Below are 27,762 nucleotides of genomic sequence, written 5' to 3' on the forward strand. Positions count from 1 at the left end.
TTATTCTTAGCCATTGGCTGTGCAGTGTCCTCAATCTCCTCTTAGTATTTCACAAACAGTGCAGGCAACCACGCTGTGTGTGAATGTGAATAAACAACAAACAACCTCAAAGACTGGTAGGTAATCTTAGAGCGAGTAGCCCCCCACTCCACAGATATCCCCAAGACATCAGTAAACTGACCTGTAGACCTATTTATTTAGGGACCACTTCATCTGGTCCCTATTTGCCAAAGAGGGACAGAGTCTGCTCTTATTAACGTTACTGTTCAGGCTTCATCAACACTGATACTGGATCAGATTCAATTTTGAGAAGTGTTCAGACACTTTCAGCTAGGGCAGTTTTTCCGCAGTGCTCATCTCCCTAGTCAGAAATGTACAAATTGTCTATATTTTCAAAAGCATTTTAAYACTCAACAGCTCTCATTAGGGACTGGAGAGGCTGGATGATTAATGCTTCTGGAAACTAAATACRTAAATAGGAGCTGACATACGATGGGTTCAAGAAAACTGGTACTTAATGACTAGATAAAACATAGATGGGTCCACTGCTCCAACAACTCATCATTAACCTGTCCATAAAAGCCCAACATGTTGTTTTAAAAGAGGGTGAAAGAAGACAAATCAAGGATTTAGCAAAAATGTAGCATTTCTCACACACAAGAAGCAGAATACGAAATATGAAAATAAGAAAGAAGTTACAAAAACAGCTGTCTGATCTCATAAAACTTGACCATTCTTTAGTTATGACTGTTGAATGAGCTAACACTTCAATCTCTGGTAAACACCTCCTAGAAAACACTTCACTTCCACCGTAGCAGGACACAAACCAGAGAGTGTATGCTACTACAAAAGCCCTTCATCCCTTAACAAACAAATGCTGATGCTGAAGGTCTGCATGGAATAATCGGCTGCCCTATGATCCTCCATGTTTTGTTGTTGTTGTTGTTGTTGTTGTTTTTATACACCTCTTTGAAACTATTTCTCTTCTGAACTTGGATTATCCACCTCTAAAACAAAACATTCCCACAGGATTTACCAAAGATCTCAAAAGATGCAGAAGTCTCTGAAGGCCCTCTTTGCTTTACAAACTGAGCATATGGCCCATCCTCAGTTCTTCCTGCTTTCCCAAAAGGCTGCCTATGGCTAATGCTCAGCTGTAGCTTGAATTCCTAGGTATGGGACAATATTAGTTCCATCTGTGTAATGCACTGGCAGATGCAAGAACTATTTTATTAAAAGTTTTCTTGTTTCACTGCCATGAAGCACGAGCATCCTYCCACTTCCCAAAATACTCTACAGGACTGCAAGAATCCCAAGCAACCTCCCATATCCCCCCGACTGCTTCAGCCAGTGGGAGAGGAAAGCTACCTCTCCCAGGCTTGGGCAAGGAAAGTTGTTGCTCAGCCCTGCAAAAGGGAAGATCCATAGACAAGAGAATGCTTAGCTCTGTCTAACACCATTAAACTATTAGGATCTCTGCCTCAACTGTTACCTTCTACCATCATCCCCCCATAAAAAAACCTATCTTCTCTCCTTCACAGCAGATATGACTCATTCAGAGGTGGCTCGAGGCTTAGCCAAGCCTTTTGCAGCAATATGAAAGGGGCTGGCCTTTCCTCCAGTCAGTCTCCCTTGCCTCCAAAGCTGCTGAGGAGAAAAGAGAAGGATGGCATGAGCATCAGAAGGGCACATTCAAAGCCCCTTGATACCTACAGCCTGAGGCCCATTAGCTCTCATCGCCACCCAGAGCGCTCCACCACCTGACTGATCACACCTATTCCTGTTTTCTTAGAGAGACTGACAYACTTAGCCCCCTTCTCCCATACCAACTTTCATCAAAGCCTTTCAAGGCCCTTCTCCATCCACAATCTGAGGAAGCCCTTCTCRGTCATTCTCATTCACCTGCTGAATCCACCAGCCCAGCCCACAATGACTCATGACACCTTTTYCCCCTCCCACTTCTTCTCCTCACATCTCTTCAGGACCAAAACTTTTTCCATGGGAAACTGACTTTTACCACTCATGGCCCTTCATGTGGTAAAAATGAATTTTGCTAGTGATCTTGAGAAGCTTTAAGATAACTTCCAAACTCACTGCTATATTAAAAGACATCGGGCAAGTTGCTGAGAGTCCAACACTTTCACTAAAAGTCAGCAAAAGATGACTTTGTCTCAGGCCATGCCTCAAAGCTGGCCTTCAAGTAAGTTTTAAGATAGCACTTACGCCACCAAACCACCTTCCAAGTGACTTCAAACACCCTTGGTTGTGCAGATATAAGTGAGACCTGTAAAACTGCTCCACTGTATGCTTATAAAGTCTTATTTATTCAGTGCTATCTTAAAAGTATGCAACACCAGCCAATCCCTGGGGACCCTCTGGCAGCGAGCCATATGTGCAGTAATGCCAAGTTACCAAGGGCTAAATTAAAAGCCCCATGGCAGCTTTAATTCTACATTTCTTTGTGTTTGTTGATTTGGCTACCTTGCTTCGTGCAACTTAATTTTTYTGCATGAAAAGTTATAGCCATTTATAAGACATATAATAACAACACTTCAGTACCTAAAGGAACACATTTTATTTCAAGTCCTTTACAGTTATATATTATTTGCCAGCAGCARAAAGCCTTATAGCTCTGTTTGTGAAAACGGTATTAATTTTTACAGGTTTCCTACAGAATCTGCTCATAAAGACTGCAGAACCTACCATAAACAGGCCAAGAACCACACTTTATTTCTTCATTAAACTATTCTTCATTCCTCAATAACTAGCTGACCTCTGGTAAGCCTCAGAGAAAACCTAAGGTGTGACATTAAGGGCAGAAGGTGAGGCCACTTCTACGTTTTATGCAGCACTCAGAACTAATGAGGAAAAAAAAAAACAACAACGTGCAATGTACATTCTTTTGCTATCTACTCTTTGAAAAAACRTCACCATGCCAGCCTCTTATCAACAGCATATCCACAAGCCCTCCCTTTCTGCATACAAGACTATCACCAGGCCATTATGAAGCTCAACAAAAGCCCACCTTCTCCTGACATTCTGCAATTTCTGTTGAAACCAAAAACACAAAGCAGAGTCAAAGCATAGCTTTTCTGCCATGGAAATTAGAGGAGGAAAAGATGGAAAAAATGCATGCTGTCCTTGGAGGAACAAAAGATCCTGGGAATCAAGCATTCTAGTTGAGATAGGTCTACAAATCAGTTATCAGCCTCCAGAAGAGCAATGGTCTCTGGAATCAAATCAATGCATGGGCCTAATGATGATGGAAAGAATCAACAGGAAAGAGAAACAGGCTATGCCAGAGAATTAAACTATTGGACTGACTTCCCCTTTGTTCTGATAATACTCCACAATGAATGGCAGTTGCTTGACTACAGACAGTTGATCAACACAGCCAACTTTCCTGAGAGTTATAACTTTTTTTCCTTGTAACTCTATGTTTTTGTAAACTGCTGGCATAAATTATTGCTCCAGCCTACCARGCAGCCACTGCCTCATCAGGCAGCCACCTAATCAAAGGTGCCTCAAGAAGATATTTYAAATTGTTAACTAGACAGAAGAGCAGTAATAGACATGAATGCAAGGCTGAGAAACAGTAAAATCTTTTCTGATACTCCTGGATGAAATCTGACCTTCCTTGGTCACAGAGGAACCACTGGCACAGTAGAAATGGCAGGATCAACCTTGTTCTTAACCCTGTTCTATCAGTGTTCTTACTGCTGCCTCCAAGCAGTATGCACACCACCAGCAAAGAAGGCAGGGACACAATACTACCTATCTTCGTGCAGTTGAAACTCAGGGACTACACAGCCTAACAGGATGTAGCAAAGGGATAGAGGACTAGAGGACAGTTCCCTGCTACACTGGTATGCAAGCGCTCCTTTGCAAAGAAATGGTAGCACACCAGGGCTGAAGTCTTCAAGGAAGAGTGCTGGCTGGGGAATGTTTTTCCATTCTGAAGCCTACAAGGACATATTTCCTTGCATGCTATTATTGTCATTCCCAAATACAATGTTAACTAAATAGCACTGGGCTACATGGCAAATGCGTAGCTTGCCTGCTAATACTACCATGCAATTTCATCTTTCAGACCTGACCTGACATAGCTGCATGGTTTGACTAAAATCAGTTATCTYAAAGGTCAATCCTCTGAAAGATGTGCATTTTAATTCACAAACAATAGGTAACCAGCATTGGACARGGCAGACTGGCTCCTGACTCTGGAATGATACAGCAGAGTGCACTTACTAGAAAAACAGTGACTTTACTTTTTAATCAAAACCGTAAGGGATTGTAACATTCATGAAAGGTGTCCAAATGACAGTATTAATAAATGAAGTCCTCACTTTAACAGAAAATGTTTCTTTAGGATACAGGTAGAATATTTTATAAATTAAATATTTCTTAGAATTTAAAGAAAAGAAAGGAAAAAGGTTCTAATAACCTCCAAAATGATTCAAAGTTACGATACTCCGATTGAAAAAGAAGTTGGCTGCAATGTTTCCATACTGCAATCTAGTAACAGGTAAGAAGCTTTTCCAGAAACACACACATCTTTCCTTTCTCCAGTGTCCTATCCCATGAGTGTTTCTATTCAATTTTTTCTGATCTGTCCTCATCAAGTAAGGTCACACCTGAAAACTATATGCACACTGATTTTTTTCTGGTTAACGTAACTGATGGTGGCATTAAAATCAAGCTTTTTAAAGGAAGTAAGACATATTATAACAATAATGTAAGGATCTTTTCAGAATCTTTGGAGAACCAATAGAAAGAAGCTTGCATACAATATCAAGGACTCAATCATCAATATGGCTYAAAATTTAAGCAGAAGATGGAAAAGGACATCTTGCAGTGAAAGGTTAATTAAGTCTTCATGCAGCTTCTACTAAGTCCTGAAATACAGCCCATTTTAAAGGCAGATTTGCTTCAACAGTTCAACACTTGTGCTATTTACCGCCTCACTTAGCAAGTAGTTTTACTGAAATAAGTAGGTCTGTTTAAGAAATGAATCAATATTAATCAGGGAAGAACACTTCAGATTGCTCGCTCTAGATTTCATTGTTTTAGTTTTCAGATGCACACCTCACTCACCCCATAGCTAAGGGCACCTCACTCTTCCTCCTACTCCTAATTGTTTTAGCCATTCTCAAAATCCTGACTAGTAGTTTCCTGACACTGAGCAAGGGCCAAACTAGGAAAGAGACAAGCTCACCAGTTCCACACAACTCCACATTACAAGCATCAGATGGGGAAAGCTACTGTCCTGGAACAAATTGAGGTAATATCTCAATGGGTAATAGTATATCTATTGAGTACATCTTATCTGTCCCCAATTTCTGTGACATTGAGCCTCCCTTAGAAATCCATGTTTTAACAAAACTTAAATCTAAGAGGTATGATGAAAAATTAAACCCATCTTAATCAGAATTTTTAATTTCTATAGAGATGCCACCTAAGATCTAAGAGCTGCAGATTAGGACATGCATGGTTAGGACATGATTAGGACAAACATGACTTTTCCATTTGGTCATACATCTGCTCATATCACTTGTCCTAAAACCTGCAAATAACTGCACTTCTGAATTGTCAAAATACTGCTGTTAAGTATCCATTTAACACCAAGAGATGTAAGTTTACAGTAAGATAGTGATTAAAATTAAAAAATACAGAAGCCCAAGCTGGTACTATGTAGCAGTTTCCTACATTAGAGCYACAGGATCAGACCCCTGATGTTTGATTAAATTTAAACACATTCATTTATACCATTAAACCATCAGTCTCGGGTGTCATGGCTGGCTTTCTAGTGTTTGTCAAAACTGGGTTTTAGCGATACACTCCAAAGCTCAAAGCTTTAAGTATGAAATATATGTTCTTACTACATTAAAGCTGATGCCTAGACATTTGTGAATACTAACTGGATGGATTAAACAAAACTTTTGATAATCTCAAAACTGATGACTTACTTCAACACATACACAGCATACACATAAAATAAAAAGAGAAACACTCTAACAATTATTTAGGAAATCTTCATTAATCTAAATTGCTAGGAAGGGAGAGCTGGGGAAGGACTATTAAGATCAATGTGTGACGACTGATTTTTGTAACTCAGAGAAGCTAATATTCCCTAAGAGAGAGGCTGTGTAAACCTGTGCGCCCCCACAGCAATAGAGTGTTGGAGGGACATCCACCTGCAATATTCTCTGTTCAAAAGTAATACTAATATGGATACCACAAATACTGGACTCACCAGAGAGGATGCTATGGAGTAAGAGCTTTGCCATATTCTGGAGAGAAAGGAGAGAGYAGAATCTGACCTCTCCAAAAAGCAGGAAGAAGTCACTGCTGCCCCTAACTCACTGGAGTGTGGGGTCCCACCATCCTGAACAACAGCAGGGAACAGTAACCTCTCTGAATTTCATGGAATTTATGAATAAGTAAACACTTCCTGAAAAATCTATAGAGCATCTTGATTTTTTAAAAGAACAATACATCTTTCAATAACTACAAAATAAAGGCTGAGTTGCTTTCTATTGTAGCTCTTTTTACTTAATAAACTCAGAAATAAGCATTGGACATTAAAAGACACAATAGAAACCCCAGACAGGCACAACTGATAAAACAATTAACAGATATTCTCAACTACTCAGTTTATTTATAGAATAAACTTCCCCTGTGTAAAAGGGGAAGGGGAAACTTTTAAGAAAGTACAAACTTCTAAGTACTGTAAGACTGAAAAACACAACATAAACCTACAGCCTAAGCCTGGTGAACTAACCTTGCTCTCTGAGTGAGATGCAATCTAGAGCAGATTCCTGAAACAAAGTTCTCTGTTGGCCTACTCACTCAAGATCCATAGTGCAAAATGAACTTAAGTGACATCAGTGCCTTTGGAATCCACCTTGTTTGGGCAGGAGTGACTGCGCAAGATGCAAAGYAGTGCAGAATCTGACCCACAGCCTTTCCTTTTCCCTCAGAAGGTAAAACGGTACAACAGTGACACTGAACAACATGCTCATGCTGCACATAAGTGCTTCCCAGACCCTAATACAGCAGGTCGCCCTGTAGTTAAACACAGACCCAAGTCCAGCCTCAAGCCAAGCCCACTTACCCTCAATATATTTACAGCTAAGCACATGCTGAGGCACAGAAGTACAAGAGCCTCTCAGAGACTAGGGGCTCAAGCATGAGTTTGTGCAGCCTGAAAAGACYCAGCATAGAAGCAGCCAACCACACAAGTCAGCAAATTACCTTAATTCACSTCTTTCTAGTCTAGTGGGGACACAATGCACCTGAGCTATAGCCAACTGATAGCTAGGAATGCACACAGGCCACAAGCAGTCAAGGGCATTGTGTATTTGGGACTTCTCCCAAACCTCTTTTTTAACCTGATGGCAGAGACACATTCAAGATGTGGGTGGAAGACAACCACCGGACAAGTTTTGAAGTCCTGCTACTCAACAACATCCCAACGGTTGTCCTCAAATTAATTAATTTTTTCTAGTTCCTTTCTGGTTATTGAGACAAAGATTATTTCATTGTTGTACCTCTAAAGCTGGATGAAAAGCAGATAACAACAGACAGAAATCTCAGGGCCCCTCACCAGGGGCCACAAAACCAGGTKGATGAATCTGAATGCCTTTGTGCCTACACCAGAGTTATCTCACAGCTCCTGTGCTGCTGTGGTCCACCTGAGCAGCATCTAGGTAGGATTTCATACGGTTTAGCACCAGAATGCTTGAGAAAAGTGTCCCTCGCACAACATTCAAGTTGGTGACTTTTTGATTCCAGGTTTCAAAAACACAAATTCAAATTCATGATCTCCTTGCAAACATAATAAAGACTGAAAAAATCTGTATGTTTTACAYGTGTATTGTATGTGTACATCTAAAAAGAGCAGGAGGGGAGGGAAAAAACAAACCAAAACCAAAACCAAACAGAATGGAGTGAAATACTCACTCACTGACGTGAATTCTCACAGCCTCTTGAACTACCACAACTTATGTCAGTTAAGTCTTGCCCCCATGATCTGATTCATTYCTCACCAGCAGGCTTTCACATGAGACAGTGTTAGGCAGAGGTTATAAATAGTTGACATTTCAGCCACAATAGCTGTCTCCAGAATGTCAGCAGCTACAATATCTGGTGCTTTCTTCTTCAGCTCCCCATCTCATCTTAATCTGCTGCTAAATTAGTCTSCTGCTAAAGTTAATGCTGATTTGTTTTTTGTTTTTAATGAGAAGTAGTCTCCTGCTTTGCCTGGCTATTATGTTGCTATACTCTTCATAGACGAAATTCTGTGAGCTGAGTGCTCGAGAATACTGAGCAAGTGGTAAAAAAACTGCTTCTGAAATATGCCTCCTTGCATCTTCACAGCCTAATGCTGTCCAGARGTAGGTAAGTATGTACCCCCAGAGAAAGAAGTAGGAATGGTGACCTGTCTGGGCATAGTAGCCAGACATTGAGGATCATTTGGTGTACCAAMTGCAAAGTGAATGGATAGTTTGGGTTTGACTGACAACCTGTCAATCAGAAGAGAGGAAGAGAGATGCTGGAGACAAGATAGGCTAAAGAYGTGCATCCTTGTCATCTATCGAAGACTGTAGAAGGCCTCTCCAGCAAGTCATGCAGCTATTTCAACTTAAGAATATCTGTCTCTCTGCAGCAAAATTCCAATGCATGTTCTTATGCCTACCTAGCACAGCCATTAACTCTCCCTTAAGAGGGCAGAAAAGACTGACAACTGTTTGAGCTAGCAAACAACTCTCCACAAAGCAAGGGCCTTCCTAGCCATATAGCTAGCAATTAAATAAATAAATAAATAAATAAATAAATAAAGGTCACATCCAAAAGAACATCAGTGAATTGTCACATCCCAACCTGAACTGGGACCCCACCTGAAAAGGCCCAAAGAACTGTTGTCCATTCACTGCTGAACACGCCACATGTCAACGGAAGTGAACATCCATGGTTGTTCATCAAAAAAAAATTAGAGGATCTGTATAAAGGCTGAGGCTAATCAAAGAAACAAAGAATAATAACTTTGTTTAATGCTGCTTTTTTGCTGAAAGTAAGGCAAAAGTAAGAGGAAGGCATATAACAGAAGTTTCTAACAAGCTTTCAAGCCCGAGTTTTACTAACAAGGCTACTGAGTTACCATTTCCACTTGGTAACATTTTCCCCATTCCTTTCACTTAATTCAGAATAAATTCATTGATTTGTATGGATTTGCTCTGGAAATTAAGCAGATCTGTTTATGCTCAATGAGTGGCCCTCTCCTCCTCTACATAGCCTGACTGGAAACCCTTCAACAGAAACAAAACAGAATTAAGGATGAAATACAATCATGGGTGATGACTGTGAGCAAAAACATTGAATGAGATGGTGAACCAGGCTTTAAGACTTGAGTTGTGAGGGAACTGAACTGAATTACCTTCATGCTCCAGCTTTGCTAAGAGTGTATCTGGAGTCAAACTGCATCCAGAACCATTTTAGAGGAGAGTCTGTAACACAGCATTTCAGAAGGAAAAAGGGGAAAACAAAATTCCGRGTGTCTGTACATACAGTCCTTCTCTAATGCTGTGGAGGGACTGCAAACAGCTACAGCATTCCTTTGCATGCACAGCATGGCAGGAAAGACTTTTGGAGGATTTCAGTAAACCACAGTGGTAGTGATGGAGGAAAGATTAAGTGAACCAAGCATAAAACATCTCGGCTCAGAGATGACAGAGCAGACAATGACATTCTATGCTTCTCCAAAAAGTGTGAACATCAAATAGGAAGACAAACCGTGAAGGACAGCACATTCGTGCAGGACATGTAGGAGTCCTGTGGTGCTGCAGGAGTGACTGAGCAAAAGGAAGATCAGGAAAACTCAAGGCTGTGAAATGAAAATGAAATTTTCAAAGAAATGCAAAAGAAAATGCAAAAGCATCTTTGTTTCAAACCAGAAATCTCATCCCTCATCCTTTTTAGTGTTGTGGACCTRATGTTGTGGCTGTGCAGCAATATTTCTGCCACCCATATACTGAAGTGTAATTTGCCATCAGCCAGTCACCAYGCCTCTCAGCTCACATGATGGCCACGTCTCCCTTCCATGTGCACAGGTAAACAAAGCCATTGAGCTTCATCACCTTACTGGCACGCTCACTCTTCAACCCAGTTTTAAGTCAGTTGGGTAATCTAGTCTGGGTAAAATGAGAATATTCTAGGGTGACAAACAGATGGACAGGATGGCCTGATCTGGATTTCTACGTGGTGCTTTCTACAGTTATGAGACCAGTAGTATCTCACTGAGAGAGAGTAAGATCACTGGTAAACACTTCTGCCACAGAAGCCAYTACAACTGTTGTTCCCAGGCAAATCCTATTGCTACACTTGCTTGGGATGTTCARTGCCAGGGACATTGAAGCCTGGCTCCAAATTTGAAAGTTCAATTCCAAACAAGTAAAGGAGCAGCAGTACCAACACAGTAACCACAGGTCATGAAGTCAGGAGCTCTGTTCAAAAAGATTACTTTTTAGCTGACCATCTTTATGTATCCTGCAATACATTTCTGTAGGTGTGTTTATATGTGCAAAARGAATCCCAAATGATCAATGACACACTCCATAGATTACTTCCAATGACATAATGAACTATAAAGTATAATAAACTTTTTTGCAGCTTTTCTCACCTCCATCCTGAAACTTGCTCAGTCTTTCGAAGTAYGATGACATAGGAACTTGAACAATATCTAGAATTGCCAGTAGTGTCCGGGTCAGTCTGAGAAGCTCACTAAAACTATAAAAGCCAAAGTATATAAGATTTCGAGCCAGATGTACCACCTATAAGAAAAAATAAATAAATAAATAAAAATGAGTGAAACATCAGCAACTTTTGTGGTATTCAGCTATGCAGTATAGTTGCATTTCAGATGGCAGCTTTCACAGAGATTCAGACCTGGAGTGCATTCAATTTACTACGAGTCCTTCCACTGATTTAAATGGGCTTTGGACTATGGCCAGTGACATCAACTGTTTTTCAGAGTTGGACAAAACAATTGCTCAGTCAAATTAAAGTAGAAAGCAAAAATAATATGAGGTTTAGGCAGGGTTGGAAGGATACAATTGCATCTGTGAAAATAAATCTTGGAAAATAAGTAAGATGGAGAAGAAAGACTCCAGGAAATTACTCAAAGAGTCAACAGCTGTAAAGAAGACGTAAGTTAAAAGAATAGTAAGGAGACTGGGGTCAGGTAAGTTTGTATGGAGGTGATTCCACATGACCAGAGGCAGGAGTGACAAAGATCATGAGGTAGGTTGGAGAAAGAAACTATAGAAGCTGTAAGGACTTCCCTTTTATTCAATTTGACTTGAATTGGGAGGATTTAGGCCTCTCTAAATCTTCTGTCAGGAATTTCAAACAGTAGTTAAAAGACAGGATTTAGGTTATACAGAATAATTCCTTTAGTGTCATATTTTATATGGAGAATAGTACTTTCTTATATTGAAAAAAAAMCCCACATACTAATTCATTTATGAAGAGAAAAAGAGTACATGATCATTCACCTGTGCATATATCCCTTCTCCTGCCACTGAAATGCAACCATCTCAGGAGGAGGAACAAACAATATAGTTGTTTGGCAGCAGACAGCAACATTATTTTCTGCTATAACAGAAGTTACCATAAGTTAGGAAACAGAGAGCRAAGAAGTACCTCAAATGTAAGTTTATTTTTCTCTTTGTCTCCAAATGGAAAGGGCTGATTTACAACTTCTTTCAAGTACTCTTCTACAAATTCCATAGTTAGTGCAAATTTCCTCTTCATTTCATTCCTCGAAGAATCTGTGAAAGAATCATACCTACAAAGCAAGGYACAGAAGGATGCAAAGTTAAACATCTTTAATTTCAGAATGAGCTGTCACAGAAAGAACCATCAAGTCAATCAGGATGCTTTAAAATTACTGCCAGTTCTATAAGGAGAAGGGGTATAGGGCAGCTAATTCTGAAAAGATACACAAAGATGGCAGAGAAAGGWTGCACAAACAACCTTCTCATTGGTAGTACTGAGATGGGTTACAGTGAGTAGTAATAACAGAGACAGGAAAATACTATGGTTCTGGCATATAGCACTCTCAACTCTTGCTGTGGCAATTTAGCAGGTCACTAGTCTCAGTWACCCTCTCTGCCCATCAGCCAGAGATTACTCTCTCTGCAGGAAAACCAGCACATCAGGAAAGCACCTTAGGAAAATCAACTCCCTCTCTTTGCACCAACTAGGACTGATTTGCCATACTACTGACAACAGTCCCTCATCCAGGCGTAATACCRTCTGCTGCACTGCTATACTTCTCTGTCTTCTCAGCCAGATACTCCATGCCTGGGTCTAGCCCAGTGAYGTTGCTCCATCAAATCTTGCGAGGGTTTCCACTGAAGTCAATGGGCCTTTCTGCCATACTTAAATTTAACATACGCTTAAGTACTTTGCTGGACGGAAGCCAAAGACTCTGAACTGTTTCTGGGACAACAGCTGCACCTAACTGTAAATTCTGTTTTGCCAAACATGGCTTTCAATTGAGCTTGAAGTGTAAAACTGAGTTCCAGGGTAGCAAACGTATTGTTAAACACAATTTGATTATTTCAGGTTCAATTTTTCTCAGGAAAGGTCATTCTGTTTCCTCCCCTGCTTGTTCCCTGTTATAACACAGTGAGAAATAAAACTAAAATATTTCCTTTTAAAACTACCCATAGAAGTTTCTAAGATTCTTAAGTTTCTTAATTTCTAAGATTAACAACAATTAACAGCCTGTGTTCTGCAACAAAACACTTTCTTACATACATGTTTGTTGGCATTAGACACATACAATTGATTTATCTTGAGCCTAACACCTTTAAAATGCTTTGGTACTTTGTTTTGCACCACTCAACTCACTCATGGATTGTGATCTTGGTAGGAATTTCAGTCCACAGTCTGGCATATCTGACAGGTACCACAGATTCCTGAGGATCTCTGTCTACATGCATGTGTAGCATCAGCCGGCAAAAAGAAGCCCGGAGGTCGTAGGGGAGGCTTTCATCAGACATACATCGTAAGATCAAGTCTACTGACAGCTGTGCAGAAATCTGGTTGATGGCTAGATATTGGCGATCCAGGCACATTCTTGCAAAGAGGTTCAATTGATACCTTAAAGAAAAATAACAACACATTTCCTATTGATTTTTTTGAATGCCATGAAACAACATACCTCGGAATCTCCCTTTACAAGCCTGATCTCAGCCCTTCCAATGTAGATACCAAAAAAATGACAAGAGCAACTTTGCTAACCAAGGGACTAACTTAACCAGTAAAAAYGCAAATGTTAGGCTCCAGCTCCCATCAGGACTGGGCTCCCTCTGAAGTTCAAGCGGAACACCACACACAACACAGGGGAAGGCTGCAGTATTTGAACCATCTGTTTCCAACCAATTTAAAATTCAGTTCCATGATCTCTCCCCTTCCCCTCTAAAACCTAGGATGCTCAATACACTCCTTCTGCAGAGCATACCTTGCTTCSAAGAGTTGCATGACAAACCCATGCATAAAACCTAAGAGGCAAAATCAAGCAGAGAGGCACAAAAAAGGTATCATAAGCAAGGTTCAAAACTTGTCTGGAATACATASCAGAGATTGCAATCCTTCCTACAGGAAGGACTTGAAAAAAACTTTTAAGCCCARTTTCTGGCATGACCTGGTTTCCTTTTATGAGAGATAAACAAGAACAGTATCAGGCTCTTTGGAGAGTTTATATTTTCTTCCATTTGAAAACATTTGAAAAAGCAGTTTTACCTGTAATAGGTAAGAACTTCTAAATCAGCTTTTGTGCCTTCCTTTGCCTCCTGAGCCAGATGTCTGACAGCTTTTCCGTGAGGTTCYTTGTTGCTGTCAATCCAGTACAGCCACACCTCCTCATCATCAATGTCATCTGAGATAACTGGGCATTCCAAGGGATTGTCCATCTGTGCTGAGACCAACCTGCAAGCACAAGCATTCACAGTGAAGTCACTCACATACTGTTAGAAATGTAAAAAAAAAAAAAAAAGCAAATAACAAAAAGGTACGTTCTGATTATGGATGCTCACTTCGTCTGAATGAGAATGTCAGCATTTCCTGGACTCAGCATAAACTTGCAGATAAGCTCCTGAGTTACTGGTATTGCTGTGGTGTTAGATACACACAGGTCTGATAGATAATCCAAGAATCTACACAGGCAAAAGAAAAAACAGATGCAACAGAACACATGGCATAAAATACTACACAGAAACATTACAGTGGAAATATCTCTTTATTTTTCTCTCAAGTTTTGGGAGTATTCATCACTAATATAAGCAAGGAAGCATATATTGTATATTAAAATGCAGTCTTTACTCCTCTGTACTATTGCAATCCACAACATATGAAGATGAGTAACAGTTTTGAGATCAACCCTGAATGGTGCTAAACAATCAGTCAAGGAGAGAAAATAAAGTATCTTGAGTATGATACTTCTTAGCAAATCAGAGGCCAAAGAGTTGTGGCAGAACTTAAGAAGAGCCTGAGGTCATCATCTCAAACTCAACTGGCAGGGGAGGTCCACTGAAGATCCTCATCTTTGCCAGAGACAAGTGTACATTTTTATCCAGCTCCAGCTAACGCATATCCCTAACTTAAGCACCAAGGAGATGTTACTTGTGATGGAGAAGGCCATGTGCTCTCTGAAGAACTCCCATGCACTGGAGCAGTTGAGCTTTTAAAGTTGCCTTTTAAACCTCTCAAGTGACACTGCCAACATTCAGTGAATAAACAAGATCTCACAGGACCTGAAAGCAGAACCCTCTGTATACAAAGAAGTGATTCCATGCAAAGCAAAACTAACAAAAGCTTTCCATGAAAATCTGTTTCCTATGAGTTTATGTCTTCGGTTTTCTGGTGTTTAACAACATTCAGGTTGAGGCTTTCCTCATAGTTGGGACGTTCGTAAAGTATCTGCCTCTCTCCTGGATCCCTGTGTGTGTGCTAACAGCAGCTCATATTGCAGCCTTTCTCTCACTGGAACATAAAAAGGCCTCTCTCCCCTATGCAGCCTCTTCCTTTTACAACAGCTGTAATAACTATCTTTGAGCCTGCCACCCCTCTGGCAAATGTACCTAAAACTGGAAGAGTGGCCCAGGAGCTGATGGTGGAGCAGATATGGACAGGCAACACACACACACACACACACACACACACACACACACACACGAACACACACAGCATATATTCTGTTTCCTTGGAAATCCTGCTTAAAAACTCGACCGTCTACTATCAGCCATTCTAGCATTCAATACTTTGAACCACTATAGGTCACCATCCTACCAGAGGGAGACAGAGAATCATTTTGTGCTAGCACAGATCACACTTCCTGCAGAGATCTGGGAACTGCAAAGACTGTGTACAGAAGTATTTTTAAGGTATCACAGAATGGGTAAGGTTGGGAGGGACCTCTGGAGATCATCTAGTCAACACCCCTGCACAACCAGGGTCACCTACAGCACATTAGACAGGGTTGCATCAGGYGGGCCTTGAATATCTCCAGAGAAGGAGACTCCACAACCTCTCTGGGCAACATGGTCCAGGGCTCCGTCACTCTCACAGTGAAGAAATTCCCCCTCACTTTCAGTTGAAACTTCCTGTGTCACAATTTTTGCCCATTGCCTGTTGTCCTGTCACCTGGCACCACTGAAAAGAGTTCATCCCCATCCCCTTGACACCCTCCCTTCAGATAAGATCCCCCCTCAGTCTTCTCTTCCCCAGGCTAAACAGGCCCAGCTCTCACAGCCGTTCCTCATAGGTCAGGTGCTCCAGCCCTCTGATCATCTTTGTAGTCCTACGCTGGACTCTCTCCAGAAGCCCCATGTTTCTCTCATACTGGGGAGCCCAGAACCAGATGTAATACTCAAGATGAGGCCTCACCAGGGCTCAGCAGAGGGGCAGGATCACCTCCCTCCACCTGCTGGCAACACTCTTCCTAATGCACCCCAGGACACCTTTGGCCTTCTTGGCCACAAGGGCACATTGCTGGCTCATGGTCAACTTGTCCACAAGCACTCCCAGGTCCTCCTCTGCAGAGCTGCTCTCCAAAAGGTCAGCCCCCAGCCTGTACTGGTGCCTAGGGTTATTTCTCCCTAGGTGCAGGACCCTGCACTTGCCCTTGTTGAACCTCAGGAGGTTCCTCTCCACCCAGCTCTCCAGCCTGTCCAGGTCTCTCTGAAGGGCAGCATGGCCCTCAGGTGTATCAGCCACTCCTCACAGCTTGGGATCATCAGCARRCTTGCTGAGGAGGCACTCTGTCCCCTCATCCAGGTCATTGATGAATAAGTTGAACAGGATGGGACCCAGTACTGAGCCCTGGGGAACACCACTAGCCACAGGCCTCCAACCAGACTCCACGCCACTGGTGACAACCCTCTGAGCTCTGCCTTTCAGCCAGTTCTCAAGCCACCTAACAGTCCACTCGTCTAAACCATACTTCCTGAGATTATCTAGGAGGAAGTTATGGGAGACAGTGTCAAAAGCCTTSATGAAGTCAAGATGCACAACGTCCACCGCTCTTCCCTCATCTACCCAGCCAGTCATGCCAGCACAGAAGGCTATCAAGTTGATTAAGCATGATTTCACCTGGGTGAATCCATGCTAGCTACTTCTGATCACCTTCTCTTCCTCCATATGCTTGCAGATGACATCCAGAATGAGCTGTTCCATCACCTTTCCAGGGATGGAGGTGAGGCTGACCGGCCTGTAGTTGCCTGCATCCTCCTGCTTGCTCTTTTTGAGGGCTGCAGTGTCACTGCCTTTCTTCCAGTCCTCAGGCACCTCTCCAGTTCTCCACGACCTTTCAAAGATGATGGAGAATGACCTAGCAACAACATCTGCCAGCTCCCTCAGTACTCATGCGTGCATCCCATCAGGGCTCATGGATTTGTGGATGTCAAGTTTGCCCTAAACACCTTTAACTCGACCCTCCTCAACCAAGGGAAAGTCTTCCTTTCTCCAGACCTTCTCTCTCGTTTCCAGGTTCCAGGATTCATGAGGGCTGCCCTTAGTAGTGAAGGCTGAAGCAAAGAAGACATTCAGTAATTCTGCTTTCTCTGCAGCCTTCGTCACCACAGTCCCTGCCCCATTCAGTAGCAAGCCCACATTTTCCAGTCCTCCTCTTGCTACTGATGTGTTTGTATTTGAAGAAGCCCTTCCTATTGTCCTTAACATCCCTTGCCAGACTCAATTCCAGCTGGGCCTTAGCCTTCCTYGCAGCRTCTCTGCATACTCTGACAACTTTCTTATGATCCTCCCAAGTGGCCTGTCCCCTCCTCCACATTCTGTGCACTTCTTTCTTCTGTCAGAGTTTTGTCAGGAGCTCCTTGCTCATCCTTGCAGSTCTCCTGCCCCCTTTGCTGGACTTCTTTCTCCTTGGGATGCACCGCCCTTGAGCTTGGAGGAAGTGATGCTTGAATACCAGCCAGCTCTTCTGGACCCTCCTTCCTTCTAGGGCCTTATCCCATGGGATTCCTCAAGTAGGTCTCTGAAGAGGCCAAAGTCTGCTCTCCCGAAGTCCAGGCTTACGATCCTGCTTACTGGCTTGCATCCTCCACACATGATCCTGAACTMCACCATCTCATGGTCACTGCAACTAAGGCTGCCCCCAACCTTCACATCTCTAACCAGTCCTCCTTTGTTGGTYAGGACAAAGTCCAGCAGGACATCCTTCCTTGTAGGCTCCTCCACCACCTGTGTCAAGAAGTTATCATYGATACACTGCAGGAGCCTCCTGGACTGTCTGAGCCTAGGTGTGCTGTCCTTCCAGAAGATGTGGTTGAACTCCCCCATGAGAACCAGGGCCTGCGATCGTAAGGCTACCTCCAGCTGTTTACAGAAGGCCTCATTTAGTACCTCTTCCTGATCAGGTGGCCTGTAGTAGACACCCACAACAGTATCCCCCATGTTAGCCTGTCCTTTGAGCTCAACGCATTCCAGCTCCACCACCTCGCCTTCCTGGCCCATCTTTCCTAAAAAGCACGTAGCCATCCATGACAGCATTCCAGTCATGTGAGCAATCCCATCTTGTCTCTGTAACTGCAATCAGATCATGGCCCTGTGACTGCACACAGATCTCCAGTTCCTGCTGTTTATTCCCCATGCTGCGTGCATTGATGTACAGGCATTTCAGAGAGATAGTCATGCATGCAGGCTTCCCAGGGGGGGTGTAAGGGGGATCCCCCATAGCCATGTCTCATACGCACATTCCTGGCTGCATGCACCTGCTGGAGGCCTCCCAACTTGGGTTGTGTTTTATTGACTACTCTCTCTCTATAACTCTCCCCTTTCCCAATCCTACCTAGTTTAAAGCCCTCTTTACCAGGCTGGACAACCTGTTGGCAAAGACCACATAATCCGCTTAGTGAGGTGGATCCTATCTCTCCCCATCAGATGTTGATCTGCAAGCAGTGCCCCATGATCGCAGAAACCAAACCCTATTGCCAACAACAGCGGCACAGTCAGTTGTTAACTTGGAAAATCCTTCTGCTCCTCCTCCCATCCTCACCCCTCATTGGGAAGGCTGAGGAGAAGAGCACTTAGGCTCCCAGACCCTTGACCACCATTCCCAGTGCTCTGAAATCCTGTTTGATTGCTTCCAATTTGCTCTTGATAAGATTAGCACTGATGTGAAAGAGCAGCAGAAGGTAGTAGTCTGATGTGCGGACAAGCCTTGGCAGCTCTTCAGTGACATCTCGTATCTGAGCCCCCGCAGGCAGCAAACCTCTCTAGAGACAAGAGGTCAGGTCAGCAGACAGGAGCCTCTGTCCCCCGCAGCATGGAGTCACCCACAACAACCACTTGTCACCTCTTCCGAGTGTTCCTGCAAGGCACAAGGTCTGTCGATCCAGTTGCTTCCCTTGAAGTCAGGTCCAGGTCCTCCTCATCCYAGAGGGCACTAAACTGGTTGTTCAACTGTAAATACAAGTCTCCAGGAGGACTTTCTCCTTCTATGAGAAGTGACTAGTTTCCAGCCTTCTTCTACAGTATACAGTGTAGTCAGAAACCACTTTACCCAACACTGAAATGAAGTCTGGTGGTAACAGGCAAACAATACTGCACAGCAATATTACATCAGAAGGATTAAGTAAATAGAACATGGTTATCTAGACTTCTTGGGAAATTAAGTAATTCGAGCTAAAACTTAGAAAGGTTTTAAATTTCATAGCTCATGTGTTTCAGAGTATATTGCCACAATCCTTATTCACACAAGCAGTGCTGCAAAAGTCTGCAAGACTCTCCATGTAAATAAGTGTCATAAGATTGGACCTTTACTATTAAGATTGTATCATCTTGACAAAGTGTATTTAACAATCATTAATTGCTGCTGCACTTATACCTTAAGGAAGTGAATGTATATTTTAATGTAATTTAATTACGCAACAATACCAAGACATTCTGCGCTACAAAAAAGTGACATGAGATTGTTAAGAAAGAAAAGGTTCGTTCAGTACTGAGATAGGAGCTGGTCCTGTGTTTTTCTCTACCAGTACTAAGTCCAACATCACTTAGCACAGGAGAGCAATGAGATTACAACCTGAGGCAGAATGCCTCCAAACACATAGAGGGTAATTGAAGTGGTGCAGCACCTGAGCCTTGAGCAAAGTAATAAATTGCTAACAGAATATTGGTACCACAATTACTGTGGATATTATTTGGCCTTCAGTATGTTAATTTCTTTTATTTACATTACTTTGGTTCATTTACAATTGAAAGTCTAATGAAAAACATTAAATAGATTTTCCACTAAAAAAAATATATATTTACTTTATATTCCGACCTAAAACTGACTAAAAATTACAAGCAGAGTGAAGCTGAAGGCCAGATGTTTCATTTGGAACAAAGTCTAGTCCAGAAATCCGTGCTCACTGGGATCTTCACTGTCCCAGGCCCCCTGCAGGTCTGACCTGGAATCAGCATCTACAGGAAAACTGATATCAGTAAAAACTCAGATATGCATGTCCCTTTCACCTAAGTTATTCATAGGGAAACACACGTGAATGACAGTTTCACAGAGCTGCAAGGTTATGAGAAATCAAAATTTCTATTTGTTTCTCACAGTCTGTTTCGAACTAAAATCAAATTTTCAAGTGTCCTGTAAACTGTAAACCTTGCTTTTCAGCACACTATAATTCTGAAATGCAGGTATGGTCAAATCCCAGGTACTGCAGGTATTTCTGGCTTTTTTAGCATGGCAGTGTAAACAGGATTTTTATGTGTCAGGTCTTTAGAAAAAAAAGCTAGGAGAAAGAGACAACAAAACAAGGAATAGCAGGCAGATTCACAGCTACTACAAATATAAAAGTCTATCAATACAGAAGAAGAATGTTATGTGGACAACTTCAAACCTTGGCTCTCGATTTCTCCTGAGTAAATTAACAAATGTCTCTATTTCTTTAGCCGTGATGTGTTTCTCTAGCAGTTTTCTGTTGTTGTGCAACAAAGCTGTGATGGTGTCTTCTGCCAAAATATCATAACCAATCTGGGACTGCATGACGCAGAAGTTCTTTGCAATGTATTCCTGAAAGAACAAAAATCGCCATGATGACTTGTTAAGCAGCAATTTTTTCTTCTAGAAACAGAGTTATCCAGTTCAATTAACAATCAAAATAACTCAAAGCTCTCCTCTCTGAACTATCCCAAACAAAAAAAAATCTGAATATCAGAATTACATACCACAAGAAAAAGATTCAGTATTAAAGGTTGACTAACTCCTCTAATTCTTTCAAAAAGCAAAGAAATGAACCCACTAAAATACATACAGAATTATAAGAAAACAGAAACTGATTTCTTTAAAGGAAAAACAAGAGTTGTTTTATAAAACATCTAAGAAACATTCTTTGCTAAGTTTTTCCTCTTCCCCATCCAAGACAGAAACATTCTTGTAAAGCATTAGAAAGAAATCGGAGAAGCTACACATTGTATTTTATTCTTTTATCTTTAGCCCCTTTAGTCCTAAAAAGTTAGTCAAGTTTCTCTCAAATGCAATATGCAAAGCACTTAACTTCACATTCTGAAATCTCTCTTGTTCATAAGAAGTCTCTAGTAGTGGGAAATCAGACTATCTTATAGAATAACCCTTGTTTTGATTCACTGTCATCACTCCACAAATGTTTAAGCAACAGAAACAAGAAGTTTTGCAGTCTTGCCACTTTATAATCCAGAGTCCAAGAGTGTAATTTTAATAAAATAGCAGAAGGCCTATGAATGAAGCAGTGGCCCCCAGTTTCAGTCTCAGCCTGCAAAGATAGAAGGAAGTCTGCCACGAAAATGAACTTACGATATTCATTGCTGATCATTCAATTCTTATAAAAATGCCTACAAGACAAAAACACTGTCCCTCAGCATGAGGCAGTATTATAGACTGATTTACCACCTACCACTAAACTACAGTCCTTTCACCGTCCCTTAATACAGGTTCATCATGGAATTCCACTTGAAAGGGCAGAGTGAAAGATTAAACATAGTATATATAATTACAGAAATGAGGTGGAAAATTGTTTTGAATACCACTAACCTGGTTCTTCCTATAGTCTTGCTGGGAATGTCTCAGAACTCTGTAACATAACCTTAACATGTATTTGTACGGAGCGTATCTCTGATCACCTAGATCTTCAAGTCTCAGCATTGATCCTTCACCTTTGTCCTTGAAAGGAGCTTTGAGGATCCCAAATATCTGTTCAAAATTAAAACCATTGAGGATGAAAATAAAACCAAGATTTTTGCTTAACTTAAAACTATCAATGGAAATGTCCTCTGACAGGATCAGCACAAGACTTCTATTGAGCAAAGTCAGTGCATTTATTATCTACATAAGACTAAGTAGAAGTTGGGAAACACTGACAGTCTCAGATCTTAAAGCTTTAAGTATTTAGCTTCACATTTCCCCATCAACGTGATTGACATTATTTTCTTTTGACCATTATCCTCAACCAAAAACACTATGTTAAATGCCTTACCTTTGGCTAAATTAAGGACAAAAAAGAGTACAATATCAGCCGTGTCCTTTCTCTACTGTTTATTTCAGTAAGCCATTTAAAGAGAATGTTAATTCTGATTTATATACAACTTGGCTCCCACACGAACAATGTCAGTGATCCACAAGAGCAAGAGAATTTTTTCTGTACAGGGATCACCTGCAGGACTGCAAGTTGCTGTAAACTTGTTTTAAATTTGGTCAATGATTTGCTATCAAATATTGTCTTACAACGCAGCAGAATTACACAAAACTAACAGACAGCAGACCTTGGCCACTCATTTTTCCACCTGATTCACAGACCCAATAGGTAATCATTGACTGATGAGTGTCATATCTATCCAGTCCAATTAGAAATAAACACAACATGGCATGGTCAAATTAGCTAAAAGCAGCATATAACAAAATCATTCTCTCCTACAACTTATTTGTAAATACAGGCAAATTTAAGACATTAGGACATACCTGGGCCAATATATTTTGTTCTCTCATTAGTTTTTGTCGTTCACGGTTTGGCTTGGTAATGACCACATCCAAGACTTCCTGCCCATTATTAGACACATCCGCAACGAAGAAAATGAGATCTTCTAGTAACTTGGTTACAAACCTAGAATGAATAGACAAATCATTATTATATACAGTCACTCAACACTTGCTAGGATTCATTAAGAAGAAAATAGAACATTAGAACAAGCTTTATCTAGCACAACAAAACTTCAGTCACTGTGAAGCTAAGTTTGGCATGTACTTAAGGAATCAAGGCCTTGGATCAGCAGAGGCTTAAATCCATCACAGGGATGTTTACTAAGGAATTAAACAACCACCACAGGAAAAAGTGAGAAAAATGCAGCACACTGAATTGATGAATAGTATTCAGAAATCCAAAATCTATACTAGCTGGCCTCAAGGCCCAGCAACAGTAGAAAGATACTCTTATGAACCCTAATAATGATTTTTTTTTTTTGGTAATTAGTAACATGGTCTCATGAAACAAGATGACATACTCACTAGAGGACCAACAGCACCCTGCTGCTACATTATTTCCCTATTGACCCAAGAAACTGTTGAAAAAGGACTTGAAAAAGACCGTATTTATTTTATTCACTCTTTGCTAGAGAAAAAAGGTTTAGTAGAAGCAAGTGCTAAGAAGGACAGAGGCAGGAGTAATTCCTTTCCCATTGCCTTCAGAGGATGCAGGAAGAAACAATACTACAAGCAGTCATTGTAACCTTGCTACTAACATATCCTGCCAGTTAAGCACAGAGAGATGTCTGGACACCCACAGATTTCAATGCATCTCCCTTTAAAGGGCGAGCCATCTTTTACAAACAAAAACCAGCATGTCTCCTGCCCTTGGGAAGTGTCATCTGAATTTGCTCAGTATCTAGTCTGTAGTTACTAAACCTGCAGGCATGCTATGAGAGATACAAGGAGATGCTCAGTAGAGATTTGCAAAGCCACCTCAGGAAACCAGACACAAAACTTGCATTAACCACAAGGTGGGCTGTTCAGCTAAATCCTCTGCGTTAGCTTTAAAAATCTCAGCTCACTGGTAGATGGTGGAAAACAGCAATGGCCACAGCACAAGGGTACTTCCCTAGCAGAAAAAGGCAGAAACTGCAGCTTAGGGTGGAGCAACCAGGCCAGAACTGTGGGAACTCATCCAAGCTGGAAGGTGATAAGAGAGAGAAATGACGAGAGTGATTGTTTCAAAGGAAATCACAAAACAAACAAATAATGCCACTATCCTGAAATCACACTGAAATGTTTTATATATGCACTGTACCAATCCATCAACATTAGGACTTGACAATACTGGATTGCAGTGATATAGTGGTGCAAGGCTAATAAAGGGATGTCACACCTTGATTATCCCTCTCTGGTTCTACTGAAGAACAAAATGTCCCTTCAGCTCTCCAAGGCTGAGCACGAGCATCTAAGCCATCACAGATCTGCCTGTTAGGATAAATCCTTCACCACTTGTCCAAATTACTGCTGACAAAAAAGGCTGTGGACTCAGAGAGCAGAAATTCAGTTTTATCACCAAAAAAATAACATTTTCAGCAAAAATTTATGTATGATGCATGGTAGAATAAGTTACAAATTAACAGTGCCAGAGATGCCTTCTAATGTTCAGTTTTACCACAGCTGAAAATAAATAGCAGACTACATCACCAGTGATGTGATATATTTGGCTACAGTATACAACAAAATCCCTTAATTCAGGGGTGGGTGTGAAGAACAGACATTCTAATAGCACTACAGTTGAAGCATGGACAAATATAAAGGGCAAACATTAACAACAGCAGAACCATGTAAAATAAGAAAGGAGAACAGGGAAAAATAGAAGCTAGAAAGAAACAGAATTACTGCAGCAGCCTCTCAGTCACTGCAAGACCTCCTTCTACCACTCTAGAAGCACCAAGATACATTACAGTGAATTTTATGCACGTCAAGAGTCCTATATGCTGTCCACTGTATAAACACCCTTGTATGTGAGAATCAAATCCAACAGACCAAGATACTACAGCCCAGAAGCAGTATATTATAGGAAATTAAGACAAACATTTTGCCTTTGCCCAGAGATCTGCCCATTTATTTATGTGGCCACTGAGCTTGGGAAGTGTTGTTTATCTCCATTTTACAGCTGTGAAACACAGGCAAGCCTATGGTGCAGGAAAGCAGTTCTGAAAGATCTGGAATGAACAGAGTCCCAGGTTAGCACTCTAAACATCAGGACATCTCCTGCCAATTGTCTCTACATTCACACTGATGTTACTAACTTGTCCATCACTGTGATGCCACGATATGCACTGAAACCAAACATTAATTTGGAGCGGGGTGGGGAGGGAGAGGGAATAAAACTCACTAACCTCCTTTCATTCTGGGTTATTGTTCCATTTTCCAGCTTTTTAACAGTTGATGCTAAAACCTTGTTGGCATCATTGGCAAAGTCCAAGTCTCTGACCTCAGATAGAGGAACTGATACAATGGCAAAAGCTTCCTTGTCCTCTTTTGTTTGGCATGTCCCAATCTGCAATAGTTTGGTATGGATAAGCAAATTTCTCAAATTTATAAGTAAAAAATGTATGACAATTAAGGTAAGAAGTGAAATTACCAGCAGATAACTTTAGGAATGAGTATGGGATTTCAATCCCAAGAAATTAGTGGTTACCTTCAACATCACCGGCCTCTCTTCATCAGTATCTATGGGAATACTAGTACTAGTGACCCAGGTATTAGTGCATAAATGCCTCAGTCGGACATATGAATTCCTAAAGGAAAACAAAGCAATCAACAGGTTAGATGCAGGCAGTCCCAAGCGAAACTGGGCAAGGCGTGCTGCTGTGCGATCCACGACAGCATCACGAGACTTGACAATACAAGTCACCCAGCCACTCATAATAAAAGGGTGAGGGGGCCCTAAAAGGTACTGCACCACCTTTTTCCCTTTTCTCCCTTCTCCTTTCTCATAGAGCTGCATCAAAAAACAAGCAGTATCTTGGGATTACACAGGATGCTGTTTTAAGTATTTAGATAACCCTACAAGTAAAAACTTCTTTAAAGAAAAAAATTAAAAAGGAAGGTCATATAAAATCCCATCTGAATAGAAGCATGTTTTATGAATAAAAACAATAAATGTCTTAATATTTTTCTTCAGAGTAATGAACCTCTTCACTCTGTCACAGCACAAAAGCCAGTAAAACTGACCATGGTCACATAACTTATGGCTGACAAATTCTTGCTCCAGTGAATAAGTATTTAGAGTATCAATTCTCAACTGTAATTAAGTGAACAAAACAGCAGGCATCAGTTATTCTAAATTGTTTTCAAAATTGTTTTCATCTGAGAATTCACGGTATTATTACGAAGCAGAGATGAAAAATCAATTGCTTAGCTTTTTTCTGAATTCTGTATTTTAAATACATTCACTGTGGCCTTCACTCACACTCATCTTTTAACGCTGATAGGCTGTGACTATACAAGTAAGCAAATTACCTGGCTAAAGTTAGTACAGCAAATACACTTCAAAGCTGCAAACATCAGTATTTGCAGGTACCCCACTTTAAAACCCACCTCATGACAACTAGACCCATGTGTTTGCTTGCTCATTCAGTCACAACAACCATCATCTGAATTATCTGACCAATCTTGGCTAAGCAACACAATTAAAATTCAAAATATTCACAATTAAAACACAGAACAGATTCCAGAAGCCACTTGCTCAATTAATTTGAATAACATGCATTCAGTGGTACTGTGATCTGTCAGGGAAACAGAAGCACAATTCACTATACACACTATATGGTTGGGAACGATTCACTCCAATCTATGTAGCAGTRCATTTTTTTCAAACAGTGCACAGGGCTCAATTATGCCTTCATTTTTATCTGTGCAACATTTAGCCCATTATTTTTCTCTTCACAGACTTTTTAAGTGTCACTTGTTTTATCCTTATAATTATTTTACCCAGTCTCCACAGCAGGATCATGTTTTATACATCTCTTGTTTATCCATGAACGCACCCCACATTTTAACTGAAGGATAATACTTGCTCATGTTTGATTTTTTCTGCTTTACTCACCAGCATAATGCTAAGAAGAAACCTTGTCAATGCAGCACTTTNTTTTTTTTTTTTTTTTTTTTTTTTTTTTTTTTTTTTACCTTGGAACTAGGCAATCAGCTCTCTGAAGAGTGGTGGCATCCAGTTCAAAGAGAGATGCGATGTCATTTCCGTGTGGCACGGAGACCAAAGTATACATAATCTTCTCCCCTGCTTGGCGTTTCTTCTTTGAAGCAGGAAGGTCGCCGTCTCTCTGCTGATTACGCACAAGGGTTATTTGCTTATATCAGGGCCCATTATAAATTCTCCAATTATCTTGCAGACAAGTAGTACATCTGAACTTTTTTTTCCCCTGTACATTCTAGTAAGAATGTACCATGACTGGCTTTGGAGTGTRTAACACAAAGGATGCACTTTGCCCCAGGCATATGGGGTCCTAGTCAGTCACTATAACAACATCAGGTCACAAGCTACTGAGAGACTGCAGTACTGTATACATTATTACTCGACACCTACAGCTTCAAAAACCTGCTGTAGTTGCAGACCCTTCACTCCCCAAAGATGTAATTACACAGTGGTAGTTTGGAAAGGGCTACAGATAAAAGAATAAATGAAAATGGATTTTTAAAAAGGGGAGGGGAGGATTTAAAAAGGAAACAATTTTTCCAATTCCATTATTGTTTTTTGAGGCCTGTTCTTCCTTCTCCTCTTACGGTCAGAATCACAGCAGCACATTTCTTCAAATAGGAAGACCTAGCATACCTGCTTCATGGAGATCAACCTGTCATTGGAAGGGGAGGATACAAAGCACCAGCTAGATTTTATTCGAAATSTTAGCACAGACTGATAATGCATTAGAGGCCAGTTCTATGGGGTTGAGTGTGCCCATGGAAACTGGAGAAGTTCAGCCCCTTACAGAAGCCTTGCCTTCAAGGGACAGACTTACAAAGCTACACTGGTGCCTCAGCAAAGCTCTTCTGATCTTCCTCCCACCATCAGCTCAAAGTCCAGGGAATTTTGTGACCCAGTACAACTAAGCAGCCATCTTCATCTTTAGATACTTAGATATCTTTGTGAAACAGACTCCAAATGGTAGCTTCAGAGAGCTTGACCTTACAGAAGGTAATTCAGAGTCTATGCCTGTAGCYGTGCA

General features: G+C 41.2%; 1 protein-coding gene across 3 annotated transcripts in view; it reads right to left on the reverse strand.

Annotated features, from left to right (window-relative positions):
• The window catches only part of ITPR2 (inositol 1,4,5-trisphosphate receptor type 2), a 284,657-nt gene that overhangs the window by 175,497 nt on the left and 81,398 nt on the right, over positions 1-27,762 (reverse strand). For all 3 annotated transcript variants that reach the window (XM_085324472.1, XM_085324471.1, XM_085324473.1), the window contains exons 11-21: positions 26,711-26,865; positions 25,221-25,320; positions 24,919-25,079; positions 22,511-22,652; positions 21,587-21,745; positions 20,418-20,590; positions 14,103-14,222; positions 13,810-13,995; positions 12,916-13,167; positions 11,701-11,845; positions 10,679-10,829 (exon numbers count right to left, since the gene is read on the reverse strand). In XM_085324472.1, the coding sequence (XP_085180598.1) occupies positions 10,679-10,829; positions 11,701-11,845; positions 12,916-13,167; positions 13,810-13,995; positions 14,103-14,222; positions 20,418-20,590; positions 21,587-21,745; positions 22,511-22,652; positions 24,919-25,079; positions 25,221-25,320; positions 26,711-26,865 (1,744 nt within the window). The remainder of the gene's footprint in view (positions 1-10,678; positions 10,830-11,700; positions 11,846-12,915; positions 13,168-13,809; positions 13,996-14,102; positions 14,223-20,417; positions 20,591-21,586; positions 21,746-22,510; positions 22,653-24,918; positions 25,080-25,220; positions 25,321-26,710; positions 26,866-27,762) is intronic.

This window comes from Rhea americana, unplaced genomic scaffold (genome assembly GCF_003343005.1).
Source record: "Rhea americana isolate MKP2758 unplaced genomic scaffold, rheAme1 scaffold_91, whole genome shotgun sequence".
NCBI classification, from domain to species: Eukaryota; Metazoa; Chordata; class Aves; order Rheiformes; family Rheidae; genus Rhea; species Rhea americana.